Source organism: Solanum verrucosum, unplaced genomic scaffold, assembly GCF_900185275.1.
Source record: "Solanum verrucosum unplaced genomic scaffold, falcon-dt-bn FXZP01000261.1, whole genome shotgun sequence".
NCBI classification, from domain to species: Eukaryota; Viridiplantae; Streptophyta; class Magnoliopsida; order Solanales; family Solanaceae; genus Solanum; species Solanum verrucosum.
Genome location: NW_026019969.1, coordinates 9,487,657 through 9,511,355, shown reverse-complemented (window position 1 = coordinate 9,511,355; position 23,699 = coordinate 9,487,657). Strand labels below are relative to the sequence as shown.

Genomic DNA, 23,699 nt, shown 5'->3' with positions numbered 1-23,699 from the left:
TCTGGGAGAGAGTAGAATGTAGCTAGAGAGGCTATTTTCGAAATACCCTCAGCTCAGCTCATTAGAAAACAACTTTAAATACTTATTATGCATTTATAATCCAACACAATTCAGCAAGTGTAGTCCAAATTGATAATTAGGGAGAGATCTGTTAAGAAGGATGAACCTTTTTAGAGTGAGAAGAAATTGCTTTAAAAGCAGATTTCATTGAAGCACCAGCAGAGTTAACAGCAGTTTCAATATACTTTTTTGCAGCAATTGTAGCCACTTTCTCCATAGTTTTCCCCATATTTCTAGCTCTTTCGGCAACATTCACAAGGCTATCATACTCAGATTTAGCCATCTCATTCATTTCCTCTTCGAATCGGCGAAATTCATCCATGGCTTCTTCCATAGCAGTGTTAAGATGATCCTCTGCTTCTTTCATGAAATTCTCAGCTTCTTCAACTTCTTTTTCTTGATCCAATTCCATGGCTGCCCAAGCCTTGTAAGCCTCCACTTCAAAGAGCTTCATCAGATCATCTTCTATAGTGTACGGATCGAAGTTCTTGTCACAAAGAGCTTGCTCCGAAAGAATGGCGAATTGAGCAAAAAGAGATTCCATTTTTTTTTCTTTCTAGAATTTGGGGATGGAGAAAAAATGATTGAAACAGGAACACCTATTTGGTAAAGGACTGTCAGATGAGGGTCCTTCAAAGCACACCAACGGTTAAGTTGAATTTCATACGTGTAGTAACTTTTTCCTTTTACACGAATTCAAATTAATCCCAAATAAAATTAGCACGCAACAAAGACAATAGAGTAAGTAGCGTTTGGACATGCAATTTCATATATGCTTGGACATGCGATTTCATGTTGTTGATTTTATATTATGACATGAAATTTCAAATTCTTCAAAAAACATGATTTGGAAATTATCATGATTTGAGATTTTTAACATGCAAAAATTGACTCACGAGTTTATATTTTATAAAAATAACCTCACATTTATATCTACTAAGTACTAACCATTTATTTTATATGTAAATAAAGTTTATAATTTATATCATTACTTTTAAAACCATTTATATCTCATATAACGATTCTTCTCACTAACATAAAATTTATTATTACTTCAAATCAATTCTTACTTTACCATTTGTATTCAATAAAATTCATTATTTTATATCAAATTTATTTACCAATCAAATTAACCAATAAATGGCTTAAAATAACAATGTTGGTTTGTCTTTTCGATCATATGATCAAAAAATGTAAGTTCAAAGTGTAGGTGTAATATACCACAAATACAAAATATTACAGTTGAAAATAAATTGACAAAAATGAATAATCAAATCTTTAGGCTGAGGTGCGAATATCTCGCTCTCTTTAAGGAGATTCAAGCCCACTACAACATAATCTACACCGATCCAACGGTAATACTCTTGACTTGTCCCCTCCAAGATACAACAGCCCAATAACATCATACAACTCAAACAACTTCGGATTAGTTAAAGAGTCCAAAGCTCTACAAAAAAAAATACCTTCCTTCAACATGTAATTACTCTTTTGTTTGTATAGTGAATAAAGTTGAAGACTTAGAATATTTTATTTGTGTCAACTCTCTCTTTCCCTACAGTTACCCTCACTACACACTACAATATTTTTCCACACTCCTCATCTTTTTTTTACCTTCACTTCACAAAGGAAGAAATACCACTATTTATAGGTGAGCAATTCTTCCTTGCAATGAATAGGAAGATAATGAGTAGTAAATTGGGTAAATGAATAGCCCAAAGGTTACATAAGTTACAAGATATAATGAGGTAGAATAACAAGTGAAATTAGTGGTAGATCATGGCAATAGTGGTTACAAGAATTACACCAAGATCATGACAACATTCTTGTCAACTTATACCCACTAATATATGCACTTAATATTTAAATTTTAATATTAAAATGCATAAACACCAACACAAAGTGAAAAGTTTGTCCGTACTATGTGGAGATGATTATATTAAGACTAGTACGTCATAACTCATGTTCAATATTTTTTTTATTAAATTAAAGTTTAATCAATAAATATATATTTTTTTTTATAATAGTTTGTGATAGTGTATTTTGAGATTTTATAAATTTTTGCTTATTTGGTAAGATTGTATAAAGAGTTGAGACAATTTTAATAGTTTTACCACTTATGAGATTTTTATGTTCATAAGAAAATATATAACACAAAAAATTTAAATTACGTATCCAAATAGAACTTCAATTTATCTCATAATTTCATATCGCATGATTAAACGATTTTATATTTCTAAATCATAATTTCATATCGCATAATCAAACGAATGCTAAATGTATATGTTAATAATGAGGGAGGTAGTGAAGTGGGCCAGAAATGTTGCGTTTTTGTCAAGGCCATCAATCCTCATCCCCACGGACAATTTTGTGGGTGGGTTGATTTATAATTATGCTTATTCGAGGTGGCCAATTACATCGAAAAATTATTGCTGAAATCGAATAAATACTAGTGGCCCTAATCTCTTGTCAACATTAGGTCATGCTACACTACTATAATCACACCCAAAGTCATGAATTCAAGTCTCATCGAAATTCATCCACAAAATAATTTCAAAGTAATCTCAAGAAAATGAATTAGACCACAATCGAGAGAATGTGTTTGAGATAAATGAAAAAAAAATGTGTGAACTAAAGATGAAGGAAATTAACAGGATTAAATTCATAATGTAAATATTTGTACATTAGATATTCTCAGGTTGCAAGTACTGATCTGCGCAGTAGCAATTGTTGTCTTGTTAAAGTATTTATTGTGTACTCTTTTGATTTTCTATTCGATGCTTAATATCCATTTTGAAGTTCGAATTTCTATCCTGCGATAAAATACTTCATATCAAAAGCGATTTTCTACTCTATCACTCGAATTCAAAATCTTTGATTAAACATAAAGAAGTACTTATGTTTTAAGGGAAAAAGGACAAATATATCCTCGAGCTATCGTAAATAGTATACAGATACCCTCTGTCATACTTTTTGGATGTTGGTGCCCCTGCCGTCCAAAAACTAGAGCATATTTGCCCTTCACTCTAACAGAAGACCAAATAGGGACACGTAACACAATCCTACCAAGGGACCCAATTTGATCAATTATTAAATCCAAACATCCATATCCATCCATCGGCCTGATTAACCCACTACCCACTCGTATAACCCATTACTGATGACCAAATAGTCCACTATTGGCTAGTTAGCCACCCAACTATATATCATGAGTCAATTTGAGTTTAAGCATGGACAAACTTTTGGTGCCACTTTGTTATTTCCCATATTATCGATCTTACTCTACTCGTCTTTCATTTTATTATCTCTCCATTTCCCATCACTCCTTCCCATCATTTCCGCCACCGTACACCTTCCCTCGGTTCACCACTATCCATAGCCTCATCTAATGTATCCTCTTGATTATCATGGTCGTTGGATGCGGCGTCTCAGTCATGGCTCCCCATGTCCATGACTGGAACAAAATCATTTGTTATAATAGGTTAAATTACAAAAATATCCTTTTTCGAGAGCCAATTTTTTTTTTGAAGCTACGTGTTTTATTGAAAATCTTGAATTTTTAGACACCATTTTGATCCTACTAAGTAGGTCGAGATCTCGACGACTCTTGTTCCTCCACGTGTGCCACCAGTGGTTTGAGCAGATTCTACCAAAAGTTTGGCAAGTCATTAATTCAATCTCCCACCGGCCACCATATAAGGAATTTTTATCCTAATTAATACTCCCTCCGTCCACAATTGTTTGGCAGGTATACTAAAAATAGATGTCCAAGATTAATTGTCAATTTAAACAATCAAGAAATAATTAGTCACTTTTTTCCAATTCTGTCCTTAATGATAGTGTAGTTCAATTGAAAAGTTATGTGGACTTTTGCTATTCTTGGTATAGTAGGGTTATATTAGTCAAATTACACCTTGTATTAAATTTTCCTTGAGGGGTGTGCATGACCTTACCCTGACAAACAATTGTGGACGGAGGGAGTATTACGTATTTTATTTTCTAAATTATAAATTTTATGCTACAAAAAAAACTTATCTGTAAATATCCTCTAGGAAACTTGATGATACTAACATATTACAGTGCCGATTGCCAAATCGAACGAAAAAATCTCATAAAAATAAATTTCATAAGTGTAATATTTTATGTCAATTGTTTTTCCCCAGCCCACAACACCACGCACCCTTACCCCATCCCCACTTCACATGTATATATTTCCATAATGTTTGTCTAAATTATATGTAAATTAATATTTTTGTGATAATATTTTCTATTTATTTATTAATTACACCAACAAAAAAAATAAGCATATCACTTATTTTTCAAAAATATATTTTCGTTTCATACCAAACACACCCATATGATGCCCAAAATATATCATTAATTAGTAGTTGAACATGCATGTCAAACACACAAGGATAACATATAACAATTTGACACACACATTAAATTCTATATTTAAAGCCTTAAATTTTTTATCTATTTATATCAGATATACAGGTCTTAATTTTAAAATTATAAATCTCACATTTACATGTACGTAGATATCCTCTCAGAAACCAACTAACAAATATATTACAGTATTAAAAGAGAATTATATTCATGTAACCAAATCGTTTCTCCTAACTTTCCACACAAGTACAACATCATTCAATGCAATTAGAGTTATAATAATTTAAATTATATACAGTAATAAGTAGTGTAAGCACCTACTAAATAGTTGTCTAAATTAATTTTAAATCCATCAGAGAGTCTATATAATGGCAGATACAATGTAATTAGGCAACTTTAAACAATAGTAAAATGGTTGGCGCCAATTTCTAGCTATTTGTTATACTCTTATCCAAAGACCTATGTATATATATTCCTTCTCCATATTATATAATTACAACATCGATCTCTTCATTATTATATCATAAAAAAATAATGAAAGATCTTGACACCAATATAGTCCACTATTGGCTAGTTGGCAACCCAATTATTAGTCAATTTGAGTTTAAGCATGGACAAACTTTTGGTGCCACTTTGTTATTTCCAATATTATCGATCTTAATTTACTTGTCTTTCACTCTACTATCTCTCCGTTTTCCATCACTCCTTCCAATCGTTTCCACCGCCACCCTCCGTTGTGTCACCGCCACCCACAGCCTCGTCCTTTGTATCCTCTCGCTTATCATGGTAGTTGGATGCGGCATCTCAGTTATCTACGAGATGGCCGCCAACGTCCATGACTGGAATTGGATCATCTGTTATAATATGTTAAATTACAAAAATGCCCTTCTTCGAGGACCTATTGTTTTTTGGAGCTACGTGTTTTATTTTTCCAAGATTCTTGAATTTTTAGACACCCTTTTGATACTACTAAGTAGGTCGAGATCTCGACGACTCTCGTTCCTCCACGTGTACCACCATGCATTGGTGCCACTCTTTTGTTATTTTGGTGTTGCAACTGGGCAATCCATGTGGCATGTTGGGGTGATCACTAATGCTTCGGTTCATGTACTAATGTATGCTTATTATTTCTTATTTGCTATTGGAAAAAAGCCAAGGTGGAAGAAATTGGTGACTAATGTACAAATTGGTCAGTTCATGTTTTGCTTTGTGTGTTTTGGGGCAGTGATGTATTATCACTTCACAAGTGAATTTGGGTGCTCTGGAATTGATGTTTGGTTCTACACTTTCTGTTTTAATGTTTCACTTTTAGCACTTTTTCTCAACTTTCACTTCAAGACCTATGCCAAGAATAATTCCAAGAAAACATCATGAAGAGACTCATCAAATAAAAGTATAATTACATATATTGTAACTTGTGAGCTATATAGTGTGGTTGGTTATAAATTAATCAGTGAGTATATTTGTATTGTTTTAATTCTATAGGGATTGGAAATTAATTAATTAGTGAACTTCATATAAATATATACATATACAAAGTTGGTTGTATTGAGAGTGGAACTTAAGTTTATTTGAAAGTATGAAGTTCAATAAACAAAGATTGAGTGCATATGATTATCGTTCCCCCCCCCCCTCTCTCACTAGATATTTTTTTCTCTGAATGGCAATAACTTATTATGGTCTAGTAGGTTCATAAATTACCAGAAAAAAAAAGGACCATCTATTGAATAATTGCCCCAATAAGGCAACAAAGGACAATCAGCAAATTTTTCTGAAATATTTTTTTTTTTTAAAAATCACAAATGATTGATCAAATTCATTATTTATTTTTTATCAAATGATATATATAAATAATATAGTACTAATTATACACAAATATATCCGTTGGGTATTTGTGATTTAAAGAGTTGAATTGCCGGCTATTTAAGTTAATGAAAGACTATACAAATTGGACCTATTAGGTAATTTATTCAAATTGGATCAAATCCAATATATATTTACCCTGATTGGACCCACAAGCCATACTATTTACTTGACTCCCCCCTTGTTCTATTTACTGAACCACTGCTGATACCATGGAATTATATATACTCTGATGGTATTTATATACTTTAATAGTATCAAATAATAATTGAACCGTCTTTCATTGAAACATTATCAGAGTATATATACCCAATTTTTGGCAAGTTAGGGCCTAATATGGAAGGCCCAATATAGGAATGGATTGTCGCTGTCCAAAGCCCAAGGAATGGAGAATCTAAAGAAAGCATATCGGTGCCATTCATTTCAAGATTGATGTGGCCCACTGATTATATCACAAAAACAAAAAATATTTATATACTGTAAGGTTTTTTTCTTGATAATTGTACAAGTCCATCTGTCAATTTTATCATTATCTGTGTGTGTCACTCACAAAAACCCTTTTGATTTCGTCTAACCCCAAATCTCCCATTTACTCAAAGACTCTCACTTTTTTTTACTTCTCTATCTCTTTGTAGCCATGTCTGAGGTATATATATCATCACACTTCAATTTCTTAGATTCTTGATTTTGTTTTGATTCAAATCAAATCTTGTTTTCTGTTCTTGATTTGTTTTCTTGATTCAAGATTTGATTTTTTGAATTGGGGTTTTGAGGTTTTGTCGGGATTGCTTTTGTTTTGGTAAAAGAATCTTGTTTCTTGATATTTATATGTTTTTTCTTGATTCATATAACTTTAATTTCATTATTTCAGGGAGAGAAGGTTTTGCCGACTGCATCCAAAGGTATAATTCATCCTTCTTCTGATTGATTGATGTAATATTGAATGTTTAATTTTCATATTAGCATGTGGATTTTTTTAGTTATATGTATGAACTTAATTCCAAAAAGGTATTCTTGAAGGATGAGGTTCCATGAGGATAATTGTTGACCTGTGGTGAAATGGGATGTGGATGGAAGTGGGATGATTACATTGACATTAGCTATTTTAGTTATTGAATCGAAAGTAATTTTGTCTTGATAAAAGCACTAGTATTAGAATATGCTGAATGAAGAAGCAATCAAGTTAGGTCTATTTTGATGGTGTAGAATCAAGCAAAAAGTGTGCTACTGATATTGATTAAAAGGCACATAGACAAACAGAGTTGGCATTGCTACAAACTTAGTTGGAAGGCATGTCTCAACCTCCAATAATACTACTCTCTTAACTGGTGCATATAATGTTTTGTATCAGTTAATTTATACATATGACTTATCAAAAAATGTGAGTATGACCAGATATGATTCGTGCGTGTAATCAGCAACGCCTCAGTCCAAACTGATTGAGACTGACTATAATATGCATGTGTGCACTTTCGTATATCTATGGGTCAGGATCAGGATGCCAGACAGAATACTTGTAGTTTTCTGAATGTTTGTTGCCTGCTGTCTATCATTGTTTTGGAACATCGTTTTGTCTAGATTTTATTTATTTATATTTTCTCATGACTTGGAAATATCACATTGCTGGTATTTTGAGCTTTACAACTTGTTGCACCTCCTACCAAAGATGACACTTTATAGCATCATGAGTGCTCTAGAAAGTTGTCTTGTACTGAGTTCTTTCTGCTAGAAAAAGTAATTGCTATGTGGAACACAGTTTGAAGAAAGATCAATTTTTTTTTTTCAGATGAGAAGTCTGGGGCAGCTGAGAGTAAAAAATCTTCTGAGTCTTCCACCATGGAAGCACCATTAGGAGAGGGGAGAACAGCCTCTACTGCTGCAGCTGGAGCTGGGGTCCAAAATCCCTTTGATTTCTCAGCCATGTCTGGACTTCTCAATGTACATACACGTTTCTATGCAGAATAAAAGTTCTGTTATGTTCAAATATATTAAATAGTAAATATAATTACATATTTAATCTCATTTTGGTTGAATACATGCTATTTGAGTTTTAATAGTACAAATGGCTTACAAACTACTTTGATGCAAAAACAAAGCTCCAACACTTGGTGATAACCTATTAAAATTATATCTTAGTAATGTAAAATAGAAAAAAGTTCTATTACCATCAACTTGCAATCAATTATACTTTTAATTTTGCTGCTTTTCTTGTCATTTTATTTTTGTTGATTGACAAACTTTGAATTATTTATGGTGTCTTTTGGTTTATTCTGCACATCTCTTTTATGTTGTGGCTGATGTAGGACCCAAGTATCAAAGAACTAGCGGAGCAGATTGCAAAAGACCCTGCATTTAATCAGATGGCAGAGCAGCTTCAGAAGACCTTTCAAGGTGCGGCAGTGGAAGAAAGTGTCCCCAACTTTGATAGCCAACAATACTACTCTACAATGCAACAGGTTATGCAAAATCCTCAGTTTATGACCATGGCTGAGCGGCTTGGTAATGCATTGATGCAGGTATCTTTTTGCCTCATGTTGTACGAGCCACTGGATTTCTTAATGAGAAATGTTTCTTCTTTGAGTGATTGGTACATGATTTCCTTGTTTTACTTCAGGATCCATCCATGTCTGGCATGCTTGAGAGTTTGTCAAACCCTGCTCAGAAGGAGCAACTTGAAGAACGGATGGCGCGCATTAAAGAAGACCCATCACTCAAACCAATCTTGGAAGAGATAGAGAGCGGAGGACCAGCTGCAATGATGAGGTCATATCTCCTATTTGTTCTTATTTAGGTTGCGTTAACTATTCTTTTCTCACTTCTGGTCAACCAGAACTTGAGTGATATCCTATACTTTATTAAGCATGGGACTTCACTTGCTAATTTAAATAAATCTAATCAACATTCCAACCTCTGCAGAATATATTCAAAAAAATTTCCTCGTCACATTTTGACTTCTAAATGAACACATTGCTACAAATACTAATTTTGCAGGTTCCTTTTCGTCTGTAACAGTAAGGTGATAAAATGAACATGTAATAGTTAATTTGCTAAGCTTCTGGCTTGAGGTGTTTCTGCAACACTTTTCCTGATATCTGTAGCCTTTTTTGTGGGGTATGTTGCCTTTTCTGTTAGGTGTAATACAACTGTAATGGTTGGTTTTCTTTTCCTTCCTTTTTTCAGGTATTGGAACGATCAAGATGTTCTGAAGAAGATTGGTGAGGCAATGGGTTTTGCTGCTGGAGGAGAGGGTGGTGCTACCTCTTCTGAAATACCTGGGCCAGATGAAACAGAAGAGGCAAATGAAGATGAATCTGTTGTTCATCAGTGTGCTAGTGTTGGTGATGCAGAGGTGCTTTTTAAATTCAACTTCCTTTTGCTGTCGGGGCTTAAACGTAGGGATGTGGTAGTTCTATTTTGCAATTTTGTTCAGATACCTTTTACTTGTTCAGAATTTCTTCCGCTTCTAGTCTGAAATTACTCTTCTGACAACTCCGTGCATGCAATATGTGTTTCTTAAATACACTTATGATCCCTTTGATGTGAACATTATAAGTACACTCTGGTGAATTACACATTTTCTTATTTTTCTCTTTGCTTTTATTATTACAATCCTGTTCATTTTTTCTTATATCAGAAAGCAATTTTGTGTCAATATGCCTATATTTTCCTTTTCCTTAAAATTGAATTATACCTATGATCACATTACAGACTTACAGTATTGTCCATCTAAATGCATAATTGCTTTAATTGGAGTTTAGGGCTTGAAGGCTGCACTAGCTGCTGGTGCTGACAAAGATGAAGAAGACTCGGAAGGAAGGACAGCATTGCATTTTGCTTGTGGATATGGCGAGGTAAGAAGTTGATGGATATGATCTTCATATTGGACCTTCCGTATATTCATGTACACATATGCTTCAGTTTGCTACTTAAATATTTCTAGCTTTCCAGGTGATCCTTTTTGGCTTTCTTATGGATCTATCAACGTTTCGAAGCTTCCTTTCAGGGGAATTAGTTCTTTCGAAAAGCACTAATTACTTCTCCTTTAGAATTTGTGTACTTTGGAGCTCTTTTCTATTTTACGTTTTGTTTAATTCTGACCATTTTTATTGTTCTGAATATGTCCATATACCCTGATGAAATCTGATCCTCAAACTTACCTTTTTTTTATAAACTGTTTTGGAAGCACTCTTTTTGCTTCAGATTCAGAGTGAGGAAAGCATTATATACTTCTATCGGGTGTACTTTTACTTTATTTTAAAAAAGAATTATTTACTTTTCCGGGTTGGGTTGAGGGGCACAATAACCATATCATTTTACCAGCAGTCATCAATCAGAAAAAAAAAATGAAAAAATTTCAACATCCTCATATAAGGAAATTTCCATATTGTCGAGATAGGAGGTTTAAGGTTGATTGCATGTTATTTGAGAGTATATTACCATTGAAGTAAGCCAATGTTTCATCAAATTTCTTCAGAGATTAAGTGGTTGTTTATTTTATTTATTTCAGGTGAAGTGTGCTCAGCTCCTTGTTGAAGCTGGGGCAAAGGTTGATGCATTGGACAAGAACAAGAATACTGCTCTTCACTATGCTGCTGGATATGGTAGGAAGGAGTGTGTAGCACTTCTGCTGGAGAACGGAGCTGCTGTGTATGTTCTACTTTTCTACAATCCTGCTGTGATATTGGTTTTGCCTCACATGTCTCATTATGCTTAATTTTCTTGTCTAATATACTAGATTTGATGAAACACTATATGCTTAACACATGCAAGTCGAAGTAAAAGCTTTTCTTTTGTTTGTGCAGAACTCTTCAAAACTTGGACGGAAAGACGCCAATTGATGTTGCCAAACTCAACAACCAGCAGGATGTCCTAAAGCTGCTTGAGAAGGATGCATTTCTGTGAACTGGCATAGATGTTTGGTCATGTACAATTGAAACTTTGGATGTCACAGAGTGTGATTCAAGACATCTGTACTTTGAGGATCTTAGGGATCTTATCCATACTTGATGTGTTATCTTTGCCAGTGTATAATTTTATTGTTTTTCTAAGATTGTGCCTGTTCGAAGAATTTCCTCTGGATGTTTTGTATTTGTAAACATCTTTGCTACCATGTTAAATTAACCTTCCAATTTTTTTTCCGAATTGATATAGTAGTTTTTGTCTCTACCTTTACAACGTAGGGGTAAGGCTACATACATCCCACCCTCTTCAAACCCCCTTACTTGTGGATGTGTTTCCCAAGACTTTTAAGACACCAGCCAAGAGAGCTTTGTGTATGGTGTGGGTGTAAAAAGGGTTAGGATGGTAATACATTGTTCTTGTAACGGTGGTGCTTGAATCGACTTGTGTATTCTCAAATAAACATTTTTCAAGGTGTAGATACATTTTATCCCATGAGGCTCGAGTTTGAGTTTTGGATGGTAAATGGTCAATTTGAGCCATTGATTCGTAATAATAATCTCCCCTTACAATTCAAGAGTTTGACCCAAGTTGGTGAGTTCAACAATTTTTTGCCTTTGTAATTTCTAGATAATTTTACACTCTTATGTAGTATCGAAGATCAATATAAGTAAAGATAATACATAAACTGAGTAAATTCTTAAAGGAGAGCAACATAACTAAGGGTAAAATAATCATAACTTTCTTCTAATTAATATTTTTCTATTCTATATTAGTCAAAAATTATTTACCATGTCTATTCCAATATTGTGTATCTATATTAGGCCTCATATAATCTTGAAGAGTCCTATGTCTAATGAAAAACGAAAAAGGATAATTGGTCTGATTTAGGCAATCTTTTTTCCCTCACGAGCTAGGTTTTGGCCATTATTTTCCCCTAGTAATTCAATTCATAGGTAGTTCTTTTTCTATTTACTTTTTTCGCGAACAGTGAAACCTTTTTTTCCTTGGTATAGTCATCGCTCATCTTCCTTTGCAAGCGACTCCATTCATAATCTCTCTTTCTGTGTATTTGCTTTGTACAAGAAAACTCCCATTTGTGTATTTCAATCATTCGGCCCTGAAAAACAGAGAAAAGAAAAAAAGAGACCCACAAAATATATCTCTATTGCTTCACTTCCTTCCACTTTTTAGGGTTTATTTTCTCGTTATGCCCCGGGAAAGATCCATTCTTTCTTTGTTATAACAGGTGATTTTCAGTATATATATCTTCTTCAATTTGATTATTATTTTAGTGGATAAGGTTTGATACTTTAGTTTTTTTTTGTTTGGTCTAAGGGTATATATGTGTTTGAACTTGGTTTGGGCAGATGGGGTTTTGATTCTTGTTAATATTATTTTGTTTTGGTCTAAAGTTAATACTTGTTTTTGGAATTGTTGTGGGGGTGTGGTTTGTGAAGCTTGCTCTTTGTATTGTTGTTGGTCTAAGGTTACACATGGTCTTTGAATTGTTTAGGTGGGTTCTGATTCTTATTATTGCAGGTGAATTTGTGGGTTTTTAGATATAACTATTTGAGGAAGAGATGGGTAGAGGTAGGGATAGGGATATTTCAAGGTCTAGATCGAGGTCGCCAGCATATAAGAGGAGATATTCACGGTCACCCTCGCCTGTGGTGCGCAGACATAGCCGAAGAAGCAGGAGAGATAGAAGCAGATCCCCTTATGCTTATAGCAGGTGATACCCATTGCCATAAATTGATTTATGGATTTGACATATATGGATTTTCGCCTTATGTTAATGTCTTTGGTTTGTATGTTTGTTTATATGTACAAGGATTTGTTGTTTTATTATTCTAATAAAGCTCACATGTGTTTGCTGATTCACTTACAGTTTGTTCAGGCAATGTGTACGTTTGATTCTTGATAACTGTTGGTTTTTATCTACCATTTATTGGATGGACTTGCTGCGTTGATCAAAAAGGATTTTAGGATTTCGTAGTGACAACATTGGTCTAAGATGTGGTGGGGTTGATGATTGATCATTTTTGCTTGTATTTTAAAAACATTAAGAGGAATTTCTAGTGACTGGTGCATTTCTATAGCACTAAGTTCCGCCAAATGATAAATAAGTTATAGAACTTTAACCTTTCTTTTGACAAAATGCTTCAATTTTTATTTCATTTGGTCAATTTCCATCACTGGATATCTAGCTTCCTCAAAGCGGGGAGATAGGGGATGCAGATGTGTTTCGTGCTTCTGCTGCCACTATTGACTTCATATTGTTCAGATTGGTATTTGCTCATCAAAATCCACTAGCCTTTTATTATATGAGTTAGTGGATTTCTACAAAATCAAGTTATGTACTTGTCGAATTGACTTGTTGCTGCTACTAAGAGTTTTCAATACCTGTGATCACCATAGTTAAAATCTTTGTAAGCTGGTTCTTGCGCTGTTCAGCTGCAAATTTTAGTCCTCGGTCAGATTGCAATTCTGACGATATGCATGATCCTAATGAGTAGAGTTAATAATAGAAACCTAAATGTAATACCCGGTGCAAACTATGTTCTTCGGTGAGAAATTAAAAGAAGTAATTGCTTCCCTTCATGGGAAGCAAGCAGGTCATGGGTGCCGGTGAGTGTCCATTGGTTGCTCGATTGTGATATTAGCTGTTCCTATGATAAAAGACGGAGCTCGAGTTTATTCTTTGCAATTCATGAGGTAACTGTACATGCTTTAGTATCTAATTGATTTGGAGGACTGGTTAGTATGTCTGGGGATTTGTATGTTGTCTGGTGCCAATATATATTGTTGCTTAAATGTTAATCATTGTTATACAGAAAACGAAGTCGTTCATTGTCCCCTAGGCGCCGCAAAAGTCGTTCTCCAGCCACCAGACGTCATAAGAGTCGCTCTCCAAGGAACCATAGGAGACAGAGAAGTAGGAGTACCTCATTGTCTCCTATTGGTAAATCACCTGGTTCAAGTATTGGATCGAAAGAGCAAAAGGGTATCAGTGAAAAAAATAAACTTGATGAAGAGGAGAAGAAAAGGTACTGCTGTATTTGTAAAGCTTCTCATTTTCTGTAGCTATTTATGTCTTGTATTGTTCCTTTCCATCTCTTCCTCATCTTAGAGCAAGCTATGCTGTTGTTTTGAGTATTCACCTATAGAATTAAGACTTATTTTATACACTCTTTCAGCTTTTAAGCATACACCTCTAGTTTCTGTACTGTTTTCCTGAAACCAATTGTGGATAAATGGAAAATTTGCTTAGAAATGTTTACACTGAGGCCACTGGAGAGTTTTTTTCTGATTAGTTATAATGGACTGACCTTTGGAGATTACAGAACAGAATGTCAGTTCTTTAATTGAAAGATTTTTGTGAAGAGCCTGATGATGAGGTAGATGTAGGATCGGATGGTGGGAATTTTGGCGCTTTACTCCATTGCCTGAAAATGAGAAGATGTTTATTGTTCATGAAAGCTCAGCTCTAAAATTAAAATAAACCTTGTCTGTGAGTGTTGAGTGGTAGATATTTGTAGAATGTGGTCGATTTGAATTGTTGTTGTGTAATATGTGTATCTACTGTTTAATGTAGCATGCTATTGTTACACTTGTATGCTTCACATTTTTATTTAACCTCCTTATCCTTCTAATTTGACATGAAGGCAGTAATGTTCCTCCCGGAATAAAAGAATTTCAGGGACAATGCCCCCAAAAAATGAAGATATAAAATTAGTGCTGCTTGCCTGAGCTCCCTAGCTATGCCTAATGGATCTGGGTTTTATTGCACTCTTCTTCTTGCCTTATTATTTCTAATCATAGGTAAATGGCTATAGGGTTGATGGAGTTGAATCTGTCTATGTTGCAAGTGGATTGCAAGTTTCTATAGTACATGTTATAAGACAGTATAATGCAAAGAATGCAGCTGGATCACCAAGTAGCAAAACAAACAACAGCAAGAGTGCTGCATGTAATTAGTTATGCCTTCTAATTGGTTCAGCAATTGCTAAATTATTTAAGGCTGATAAAGAAAGAGAGAAACGCAACCTTAATCTTTGTTTGGTTATTCTGCCATGCTGCCCATCAATGGTCTTATCTGTCCTTCATTACATCAACAGATGTGGCAACTGCAAGGACAGATGTTACATGTATTTGCTAAAACATGTTATTTTTCAGAACCAGCCTCACAAAAGTTAATAGGACAGGCATAATCATGAATGTACTCGTTAATAAGGAACATTTGACAAGATTTAGATTGGCCATTATTTAGTGTAGATGAATGTACTCAAACGTCTTGTCCATTTCAAGTTGGCTTGGAACAAGTTTCTTTAGTTCTGTTATGCTCTAATCTGAATCTTGAACAGTATCTTGTGACTCAAGCATTGGTCTCAGGCTTCTTTTTGTCACCATTTCTGACTATTTTAGCTGACATGTTGGCAGTTTTGGTCATCTATTAAAGAAGTAGAAACTTTTCTGTTTAAAGTTCTACTTTTGCTGTAAAGTTGCTAGTATTTTGGTGATTAGCTTTAAAAATTGCTACAGGTTATTTGACATTCTTCTCCACAGGCTTATTTTGAGGGAGTTACTGCTATATTCCACTAATTAATTTTGATGATCAATTGGGTGCTTCGTTTATCTACTGTTCACCAGTTTTGATTCTCATTTGTTTGGACAGAATTCAGGTAGAGGTATGCTATAAAGCATTAACATGTATATTTAGTGCATATGTCAACATGGAGGTCAGTCTGTTGTTCCTTTAGTTATATACTAAGGAGGAAAAAGGGCAATACTTCGCAAGTTAGTTCTTCCTTTATTTATGAATCTGGGGAACATAAAAGGAGTCTTTGCTCTCTGTGTCAATGTTTATCCCGTCTCTAATTTTTACTCCTTTTCTCTCAGGCGTCAAGAGGAAGCAGAACTGAAATTAATAGAAGAAGAAACTGCAAAAAGAGTTGAAGATGCAATTAAGAGAAAAGTTGATGAAAGCTTGAACAAGGAGGAGATCAAGCTTGAAATTAGAAGGCGATTAGAAGATGGTAGAAAGAAACTTGTGAACGAAGTTGCTGCTCAACTTGAAAAAGAGAAGGAATCTGCTCTTATTGAGTCAAAACAAAAAGAGGCAAGTTATTTTTGCTTAAATATATGTGGTTACCATGTCTTGGTCTTTTTCTTTTATATTAGCACTAAGCATGTTTTTGTACCCTGGATAATAAATTTCATGCTCTCTTGAGTCAATAGTTTCTGTTGCAATGTTTGTGCTTCCGAGATGATATTCAATGTTCATCCTGTCATAAAAGAAATTAGTGCACTTATTGTGATGGTTCTTCATTCCATCTATCATGAGCCTGCTATAAGGTTACACAGTCCGCTAATAATCCCATTAAAAAAGAAATGATTAAAACACCACCGGACCCTACAAAGAGGGGGCAGGGGCTGGGGAAGGGCGGTGACCATATGGTTTGACCCAATTGTTTTGGCATAATCATGGTTTTAGTTTTCTTGAACTTATACTGGTCCTGCTTGGCCGCCACATTCTTCATTGATATTAAATTCGTATTGACAGTGAAAAGGGACTCATTTTTTTATTTTTATTATTCATGTAGGAACAAGCTCGAAAAGAAAAAGAAGAGTTGGAAAGAATGCTTGAAGAGAAGAGGCGAAAAGTGGAAGAAGCTCAGAGAAGGGAAGCTATGGAGCAGCAAATGAAGGAAGAACAGCGTTATAGAGAACTGGAAGAGCTCCAAAGACAGAAAGAAGAGGCTTTGCGAAGGAAAAAACAACAAGAGGAGGAAGAGCGTGCAAAGCAAATGAAAGTGTTGGGCAAGAACAAATCCAGGCCTAAGTTGTCGTTTGCATTGGGTTTGAAATGATAAATGACTTTGCCTTGTGATTATTATTATCACGGTCATGATCTTGTTGATCACCAAAGGCAATTGGTTTTTCATTAGAGTTGGGAAAACCAAGTTTTGTTGGATACCCTTTCTTTATGTTCCTCCATTTTTTCTGTAATCTGAAGTACTTGCTGAGTATATTTTCTTCGTCGTAGTTGGCTAATCAATGCACTGTTTTCAACTGATGTAATTTAGGGCCAACATTACTAGCAAGTTGTGATATTGTTGTTGTTACCAATTGGCTGCGTTTGTTCTCTTTCTTTCCTTATTTACTTGATACATGGTTCAGTTGTTACGATACAGAAAATATGAAATGAGAGGAAAACATATCCAGTGATATTTCACAGTGACTGCAAGAATATAATGTATAGTTTACGATTCGTTGTGGATATTTATGAGGTGTTTTGTGCGTGTAGAGATTAGGTGTACGCTGGCTGAAATGGATTGAGTCGATAAATAGGCTAGTGTTCCACCCTGCCCAAAAAAATAGTTGGGCTTGGAGTTTAAGGCTGTCTTCATTTCTCTGCATGCTTCAAGAGAGAATATACTTGGCCCAAATCAACTTGATGAGCTGAATTTGGACGAGTTAAAATGTATAGAGATTTTAACATAGAGATACAATGTTAGGGGGTGAAATTATCTGTTTTAGCGGAATAACCTAAAAAAAAAAAAAAAAGCATCATTTCTACAAAATATATAACATCTGATAAAATCAACAACCGGTAAAACATATAATTGGCATACAAAAATATACAATTACGTTGTTATGTGTCTTGAATATATTGAACATATAAATAACTTTACACCCGACATACAAAAATCAAAATACATAAATTTATTGTTCATCTTCCTCTTCGAGTTTCAATTAAATTTCAAATGATATTTTCAATCGTTTGCAACTGCACCCAATCTAAACATATGGAGTAACAATTTTGCATAATTTGATTTTGAACTTCAAGTATTTGAAACTTCTTTATAAAGTTTTTTTTTTTTATAATGAAATTTACGACTTTGAGTGAGAGAGAAAAAGAATGAGAAGATTATAGTCTAAAATGAGGAAGATTACAATCTAATCTCTCACTTTTTATTATTTTACTACAATAAATAAAGAGAAACATTATTTTATTTTGTAATGAAACGTAAGTAGCTCAAATTAGAGTTATAATTAGAACATAAAAATAGCTTATTCATGGAAATTCCCTTTATGAAATGGAGTGAGAGCACAATGGGTCTTGTCAACCAAGACACACATGCACAACAGCTCGAGAAGAACACCAAATCCATTATCAATTTATACCAATATCTTTTTGTAAAGCAATGTGATCGATGAAAATTCATAAAAGTAAATAATCCAGCCTAGTTTATTTAGGATTGAAGCATAGTACTGTTGTTGGGAATACTCCCGCCAATGGCCAACCCTAATATTCACTCGGGTCAAAGCGAGTTTGCATGTTACGTAAATCAAATGTTCTATATGTACAAATTTAATTTGATGGGATTTTTAAGATAATAGAGTTTTATCTCTTTCTCTATTTCCCGAAAAATTATTTTAGCTAAAATTTAATATCACATAACTTTATAATAATTCTGCAAAGCTTCTTTATATTAGAAGTTCCATATCGGTAGAGGGATGGGAAATTGATCTCCTTATATGGACTTAGACAAATCTCCCCTCATGAGTTAGCTTTTGAGGCTGAGTTAGGTCCAAATATCATATCTTTAAAACAATTTTTTGAAATAAAAGACTAAGCGGTAGCTGAAGATTCTCTATTTTTCTTATTCTTTTTTTTTTTTGGTATATAGAAAAATGAACTTGGAGCCGAGAGAGGTGCTAACTTTAGCTTACTGAAAACATAATTCTAATTATAAAGGTATAAACTATAAAGGTCAACAATTAGGACAAATATTAGTATGTGGGGGAAATGGTCGCACTTTATATGGGAGAGACATGGAGCTAGCTTCAATATGTATTATTTCCTTGGTCACATTTCACATGACACCATTTGATTTGATATAGTGTTTAGTAAAAAAAACTTTTTAAATTTATGGTCTAAAATAATCATTAGACTATCGTGTGATTGTAAATCATTTTATTAAAGGTAAGAAATAATTTTATCTTTTAATTATAGTAAGCTGATATTCTTTTTTGAAATAGACTAAAAAAAAGAATATCACATAAAATAAGATTTAAAAAGTACGATTTGTCGCTTTAGTGTCGATTGAAAATAACTTCGACAAAGATAAAGGTAAAATTTGCTCAAATTACTGGGTATGGTTATTATATTTGAAAATGTTATTAAATGTATAGTTTGGGGGTAGTGAGCTGTCATAAAAATAAAAAAAAAAAAAAGGTCTGGCAAAAAGAGAGCGACACCTCTTATCATTAACTCATTATTACCCTATTTTCCCACCACCTTTCTTGTCTCGTCTTTGGAATGGGACCCACTAATTTTAACTAGTCTCTGAATTTTAAGCGAAAGGTGGTTGGTGTGGGTACAACCTGTATTTAATTCAGATTCGGGTCAAGTCAAGTCAATCGGGTCACCCATAATGGCGCGTGTTGCGACTGGGATTTAAGTAAGTTAATACAATCCTAATTAGATTTTGGAGTTCCCGGGTCCTCCGGTACCGCTGACAAAACCCGAATCATTTTTTTTTGGGAGTCAAAAAAACAAATTTTACCTTTTTTTTTTTTTTTTTACTTCAATTATAAAAGTATTGGAGGATGGAGATTGCTTGCTATTGTGGAATTGCTTACGTATTGACACTTTCTAATTCAAGAATTGTATTATGCTTCTTTTACATGTTGAAAAGGAAATATCATTGTATTTTGAGCCTTCCCTATTCTCCAAAAAAATACTATATGTTTTTTTTTTTGTCTCTTTTGTTTTTATTTTACAATATTTCAACAAAAATAAGATAATTTAAAAGGAAGAAGGGAAAGATGCATTATATTGTGACAAAACAATTTATTTGCGTTCGAGTCACGAAGAGAGAAAAAAAAATTAGAGCTCCGAACGAGGGGTAAATAAAAAAAGAAGGGGTTTTGTTCTAGTTTTAATTTATTGTGTATACGGAGGGAGTATTATAGATAAAACTTCCATTGTAAGCTTTAGGGTCAATGAGAGTTCTTGACCCTATTAAAAAAATGACGGGGTACAATCAGATTTATTTGTGACATTCGTTCTCTATGGTAATATTTTATTAGTTATAACAATAATCATATTATTCGTGGTACGTGGAATCAGATTTATTTATGACATTCATTCTCTATAATAATATTTTATTAGTTATAACAATAATCATATTATTCGTGGTACGTGGAATCAGATTTATTTATGACATTCATTCTCTATAATAATAATTTATTAGTTATAACAATAATCATATTATTCGTGGTATGTGGAATCAATATTTCATGATTTTATTTATGTTACAAATCAAAATATATTGATCGTGACAAGTAATATTGTTAGAGAGGTTTGACTGGATTTATATTGAATCTAGGGAGTTGAAACAAAATCTGTTCCAGTCTAAAATATCACTACGACTTACTTTAATTTTGACTTACTAAGAACTTAATTATGGAAACTACCAATTAATATTTGGTGTTATTATGTATATGAGTTTATATATATATATATATATATTTACCGTTATCAATCCAAGGAAAAAAGAAATAAATGATTCGGTCTACAAAATTTTTGGGAAAAGAATATGAGCTAATGCTCTTTATATATTCATTTTATGAGTCTCAATTTATGTGATATACATTTTTCTCTTTAAATCAATCCTAAAAAAAGAGATGTTTTTTCAGAAATAATTTATTTTAATTTAAAACCTTTTATTTTACACTTATTAAGACGATTTATAATAAATTATCTTTGATTTATTTTAAAATACAAACTATTTCTTTTTAAGCTTGAAATCGGATCAAACTATTTTATATAAATTGGGACGGAAAAAATATCTGCGAAGAACCTGCCTACATTTCAGAAGATGACAATGTCATGACTCATGCACATATTCATAGAACAGTTATATGGAGTCAGGAGATTAAGCTACCGAAAATAAATTATTGTTTACAACAAAACATTGGTGAAAACTTGCACCCATCATTTCTATATATTTTATTATATAGTAATTTCAAAGTCTGTAGGAATAGTAATTCTGAAACCAGCATTCTCTCATATCGCAGTATAATCACATTGGTGGATTCATTATTTAAATTTGATGGGTTTGATTTTAAATTTTGTTATTATTGAACCTAGGATTTGCAAATTAGGGATAACAGGTACAAGTTTACTATTTATTACAAATTTAGTAATTTTTACATGGACTTGCGTACTTTATGTAGAGGCGTATACAAAGGAGGGGTAATCAGGTTCACGTGAATTCATGCTTTCTTTTCGAAATCATATATAGTAGTGTTATATTTTTTATTTTTTTGTTAAACATAGATGTGTGAACTCAGACACCAAGTATTATATAATGTGACGATGATCGGGTGCACCTCTTAGTGAGGTTAGAATTGAATTTATATCTATCTTGTTTTTTTTCTTTCTAAAATTGGATAACACCTCTCTTAGTGGTTATTAATAGCACTTTTGAGTTTTTAATTAATTAAGCATTTCAATTTTGGACATATAATTTTAAACTTTTAACTGTTTTTAATGATAAGAACCTAAATGTCAAACCGAGTAGATCCACTTTTTTGTAATAGTGCATTCATCATCTCGAAATCCTAAATATGCCTCTGAGTCTTTATGTCATTGAAAACAATGAGTTCTATTGAGCTCAGGGCACAACTAGGGGGGGGGGGGGGGGAGGAGGTTTACCAAGCTAAGTCAATTTATAGGAAAATTAGTATATATATATATATATAAAAGAAATGTTTAACTCTCTTAAAAATATTCACTATAACATAAATAACTTTTAGCGGCAATAAATAAGCACAATAATAAAGAGTGATAAAATCTTTACCGACATTAGTTAAGTGTCATTAGATTCAATGTCGCTAAAGGCTTTAGGGACATATACAAAGAGTGTTAATTGCCGCTAAAAATACATATTTAGCAGCAATTGAGTTATTATCGTTAATTAATTGTCGCTAAAGATATTTTTTATGTAGTGATTCTACCTCCACCACATGATTAATTGAACCCATGGCAAATATGCTATATATCCGTCTTGAATGGGTATATTTGGGTCTAAATTTTGGTACAAGGTGAATTGATGATCTCTATATTAAACTAGGTATTTATGTATATATATTTTAAGGATAATGCACTTAATTGGCTGAATGTTAAATTATTTAGTCATATGAATAAGGATCAATTTTCATTTAATACTCTCTTTTATTAATCCGTGCACCGATATTTTAAAAACTTTACCTCTGACTATTACGAGTTTGAATTTACCAACTTTATTATATTGCTACCTAACTAAATTTTTCTTATTTTCATTGTTCATGTGATAAAAGATAATGATAAATAAATGTGGTGGGGTAATGGTATATAGAAGCATACAAAAAATAGAGCCAAAAAAAGGTGTGAAGTTTTCTACAAAATAGAGTGGCAAATGAATTAATTAGAACCACCACCCACCTATATACATCTCAATTTTACTTGTTATATTTTTCTTTCCACATACCACATATATTTATTTCCTTATTACACTGAGTAATAAGAATAAAAATAAACAACTATTTATAGTTAAATTTGATATTAATTTTATTTGTCATATTTTTTTTTCACATTTAAATATTATTTTTCACCAATTATATCTAGATTTTCTGAAACAACAACTATTCCTAATTTTAGTATATTATTTTAGTAAGCACGACAATTAAAATAGACTGATGTAAATATGATTAGTTATTTACTTTCCTTGTGTTAATTAGGAGCGTTACAAACACGAACTACCAACAAGCGTATAGCAATAAAATCTACATATAATAAATTTAAAAAAAATGGAAAGTGAGGTGTCATGAGGCTGTATCGATCTCCCCCTATAAATTAGCATAGTTGGGGTTCCTTCTCAGTAGGGTTTTTGAGTACCTAATCATCATCTCTCTCTCTCTCTTTTTCTTTCTCAAAGCCTCTCAAAGGCTCTGAAAAAAAATAGGGTTAGGGCTTATAGTGTTAGGTATGATGATGATGAAGTAGAAAAGTTTTATATGTGTGTGGTGAGTTTGAGGGGGATGTTGTCTGGCTCGACACAATTACTCTCTTGTATGTGTTTATTTATTCGTCATCAAGATTGATGTTGATAACGAATAAATTAAACACAACAAGATGTAAAAAGGGAGTAAAGGCGTCGGACCAGGCTTCATTCCTCTCAAACAATATTCTACTTCTACACAACAACAATTGTAATTTTTTTGTCTTGACCTTTTTTTTTTAATTATGGTTTTTGTAATGTTTGTTCACCTAAAAAATAAATTAATCTTGTTAATGGGGTTGTTGTCTAGATTTTTTTATTTTTTTTTGCAGGTGTGTTTGGTCGGTTTTTCTCTACCAAGCTAGGGTTTTCTTCCAAGAAAAAAAACATGAAAATTATATACATATATATACCCTTGTAATTTTTTAATTTTTT

At 33.1% G+C, this 23,699-nt stretch overlaps 3 protein-coding genes across 5 annotated transcripts; 2 read left to right on the top strand and 1 right to left on the bottom strand.

Annotated features, from left to right (window-relative positions):
• Window positions 1-71: 71 nt before the first annotated feature.
• Window positions 72-634, bottom strand: LOC125816354 (uncharacterized). Its single transcript, XM_049495949.1, has one exon. The coding sequence runs from the start codon at window positions 602-604 to the stop codon at window positions 152-154; it is 453 nt and encodes a 150-aa protein (XP_049351906.1). The 5' UTR covers window positions 605-634; the 3' UTR covers window positions 72-151.
• On the top strand, window positions 610-11,438 carry LOC125816340 (ankyrin repeat domain-containing protein 2B-like). Of its 2 annotated transcripts, XM_049495934.1 has the most exons (10): window positions 610-617; window positions 6,925-6,955; window positions 7,181-7,211; window positions 8,096-8,247; window positions 8,613-8,825; window positions 8,924-9,072; window positions 9,490-9,658; window positions 10,068-10,160; window positions 10,817-10,956; window positions 11,112-11,438. In XM_049495934.1, exons 2-10 carry the CDS (start codon window positions 6,947-6,949, stop codon window positions 11,209-11,211), a joined length of 1,056 nt encoding a protein of 351 aa, XP_049351891.1. In that variant the 5' UTR covers window positions 610-617; window positions 6,925-6,946; the 3' UTR covers window positions 11,212-11,438. The 2 variants fall into 2 exon arrangements, with proteins under 2 accessions (XP_049351891.1, XP_049351890.1); XM_049495933.1 differs by lacking the exon at window positions 610-617 and having other exon boundaries at window positions 6,825-6,955.
• Window positions 11,439-12,200: 762 nt separating this feature from the next.
• On the top strand, window positions 12,201-17,340 carry LOC125816356 (uncharacterized protein At1g10890). Of its 2 annotated transcripts, XM_049495952.1 has the most exons (5): window positions 12,201-12,457; window positions 12,751-12,943; window positions 14,046-14,258; window positions 16,111-16,366; window positions 16,815-17,340. In XM_049495952.1, the coding sequence occupies exons 2-5, from the start codon at window positions 12,792-12,794 to the stop codon at window positions 17,079-17,081; spliced, it is 888 nt and encodes a 295-aa protein (XP_049351909.1). In that variant the 5' UTR covers window positions 12,201-12,457; window positions 12,751-12,791; the 3' UTR covers window positions 17,082-17,340. The 2 variants fall into 2 exon arrangements, 1 of the variants encoding a protein (XP_049351909.1); XR_007442225.1 differs by lacking the exons at window positions 12,201-12,457; window positions 12,751-12,943; window positions 16,815-17,340 and having other exon boundaries at window positions 13,642-15,899; window positions 16,111-16,331.
• The last annotated feature ends 6,359 nt before the right edge of the window (window positions 17,341-23,699 follow it).

Excerpts from the sequence above, each read along its gene's own strand:
- LOC125816354 (XM_049495949.1), bottom strand. The coding sequence starts at position 604 with ATGGAATCTCTTTTTGCTCAATTCGCCATTCTTTCGGAGCAAGCTCTT.
- LOC125816340 (XM_049495934.1), top strand. Across the intron at positions 8,248-8,612 it reads CCATGTCTGGACTTCTCAAT|GACCCAAGTATCAAAGAACT; the intron begins GTACATACACGT and ends TGGCTGATGTAG. Across the intron at positions 9,073-9,489 it reads GGACCAGCTGCAATGATGAG|GTATTGGAACGATCAAGATG; the intron begins GTCATATCTCCT and ends TCCTTTTTTCAG.
- LOC125816356 (XM_049495952.1), top strand. The coding sequence starts at position 12,792 with ATGGGTAGAGGTAGGGATAGGGATATTTCAAGGTCTAGATCGAGGTCG. Across the intron at positions 12,944-14,045 it reads TCCCCTTATGCTTATAGCAG|AAAACGAAGTCGTTCATTGT; the intron begins GTGATACCCATT and ends ATTGTTATACAG. Across the intron at positions 14,259-16,110 it reads GATGAAGAGGAGAAGAAAAG|GCGTCAAGAGGAAGCAGAAC; the intron begins GTACTGCTGTAT and ends CTTTTCTCTCAG.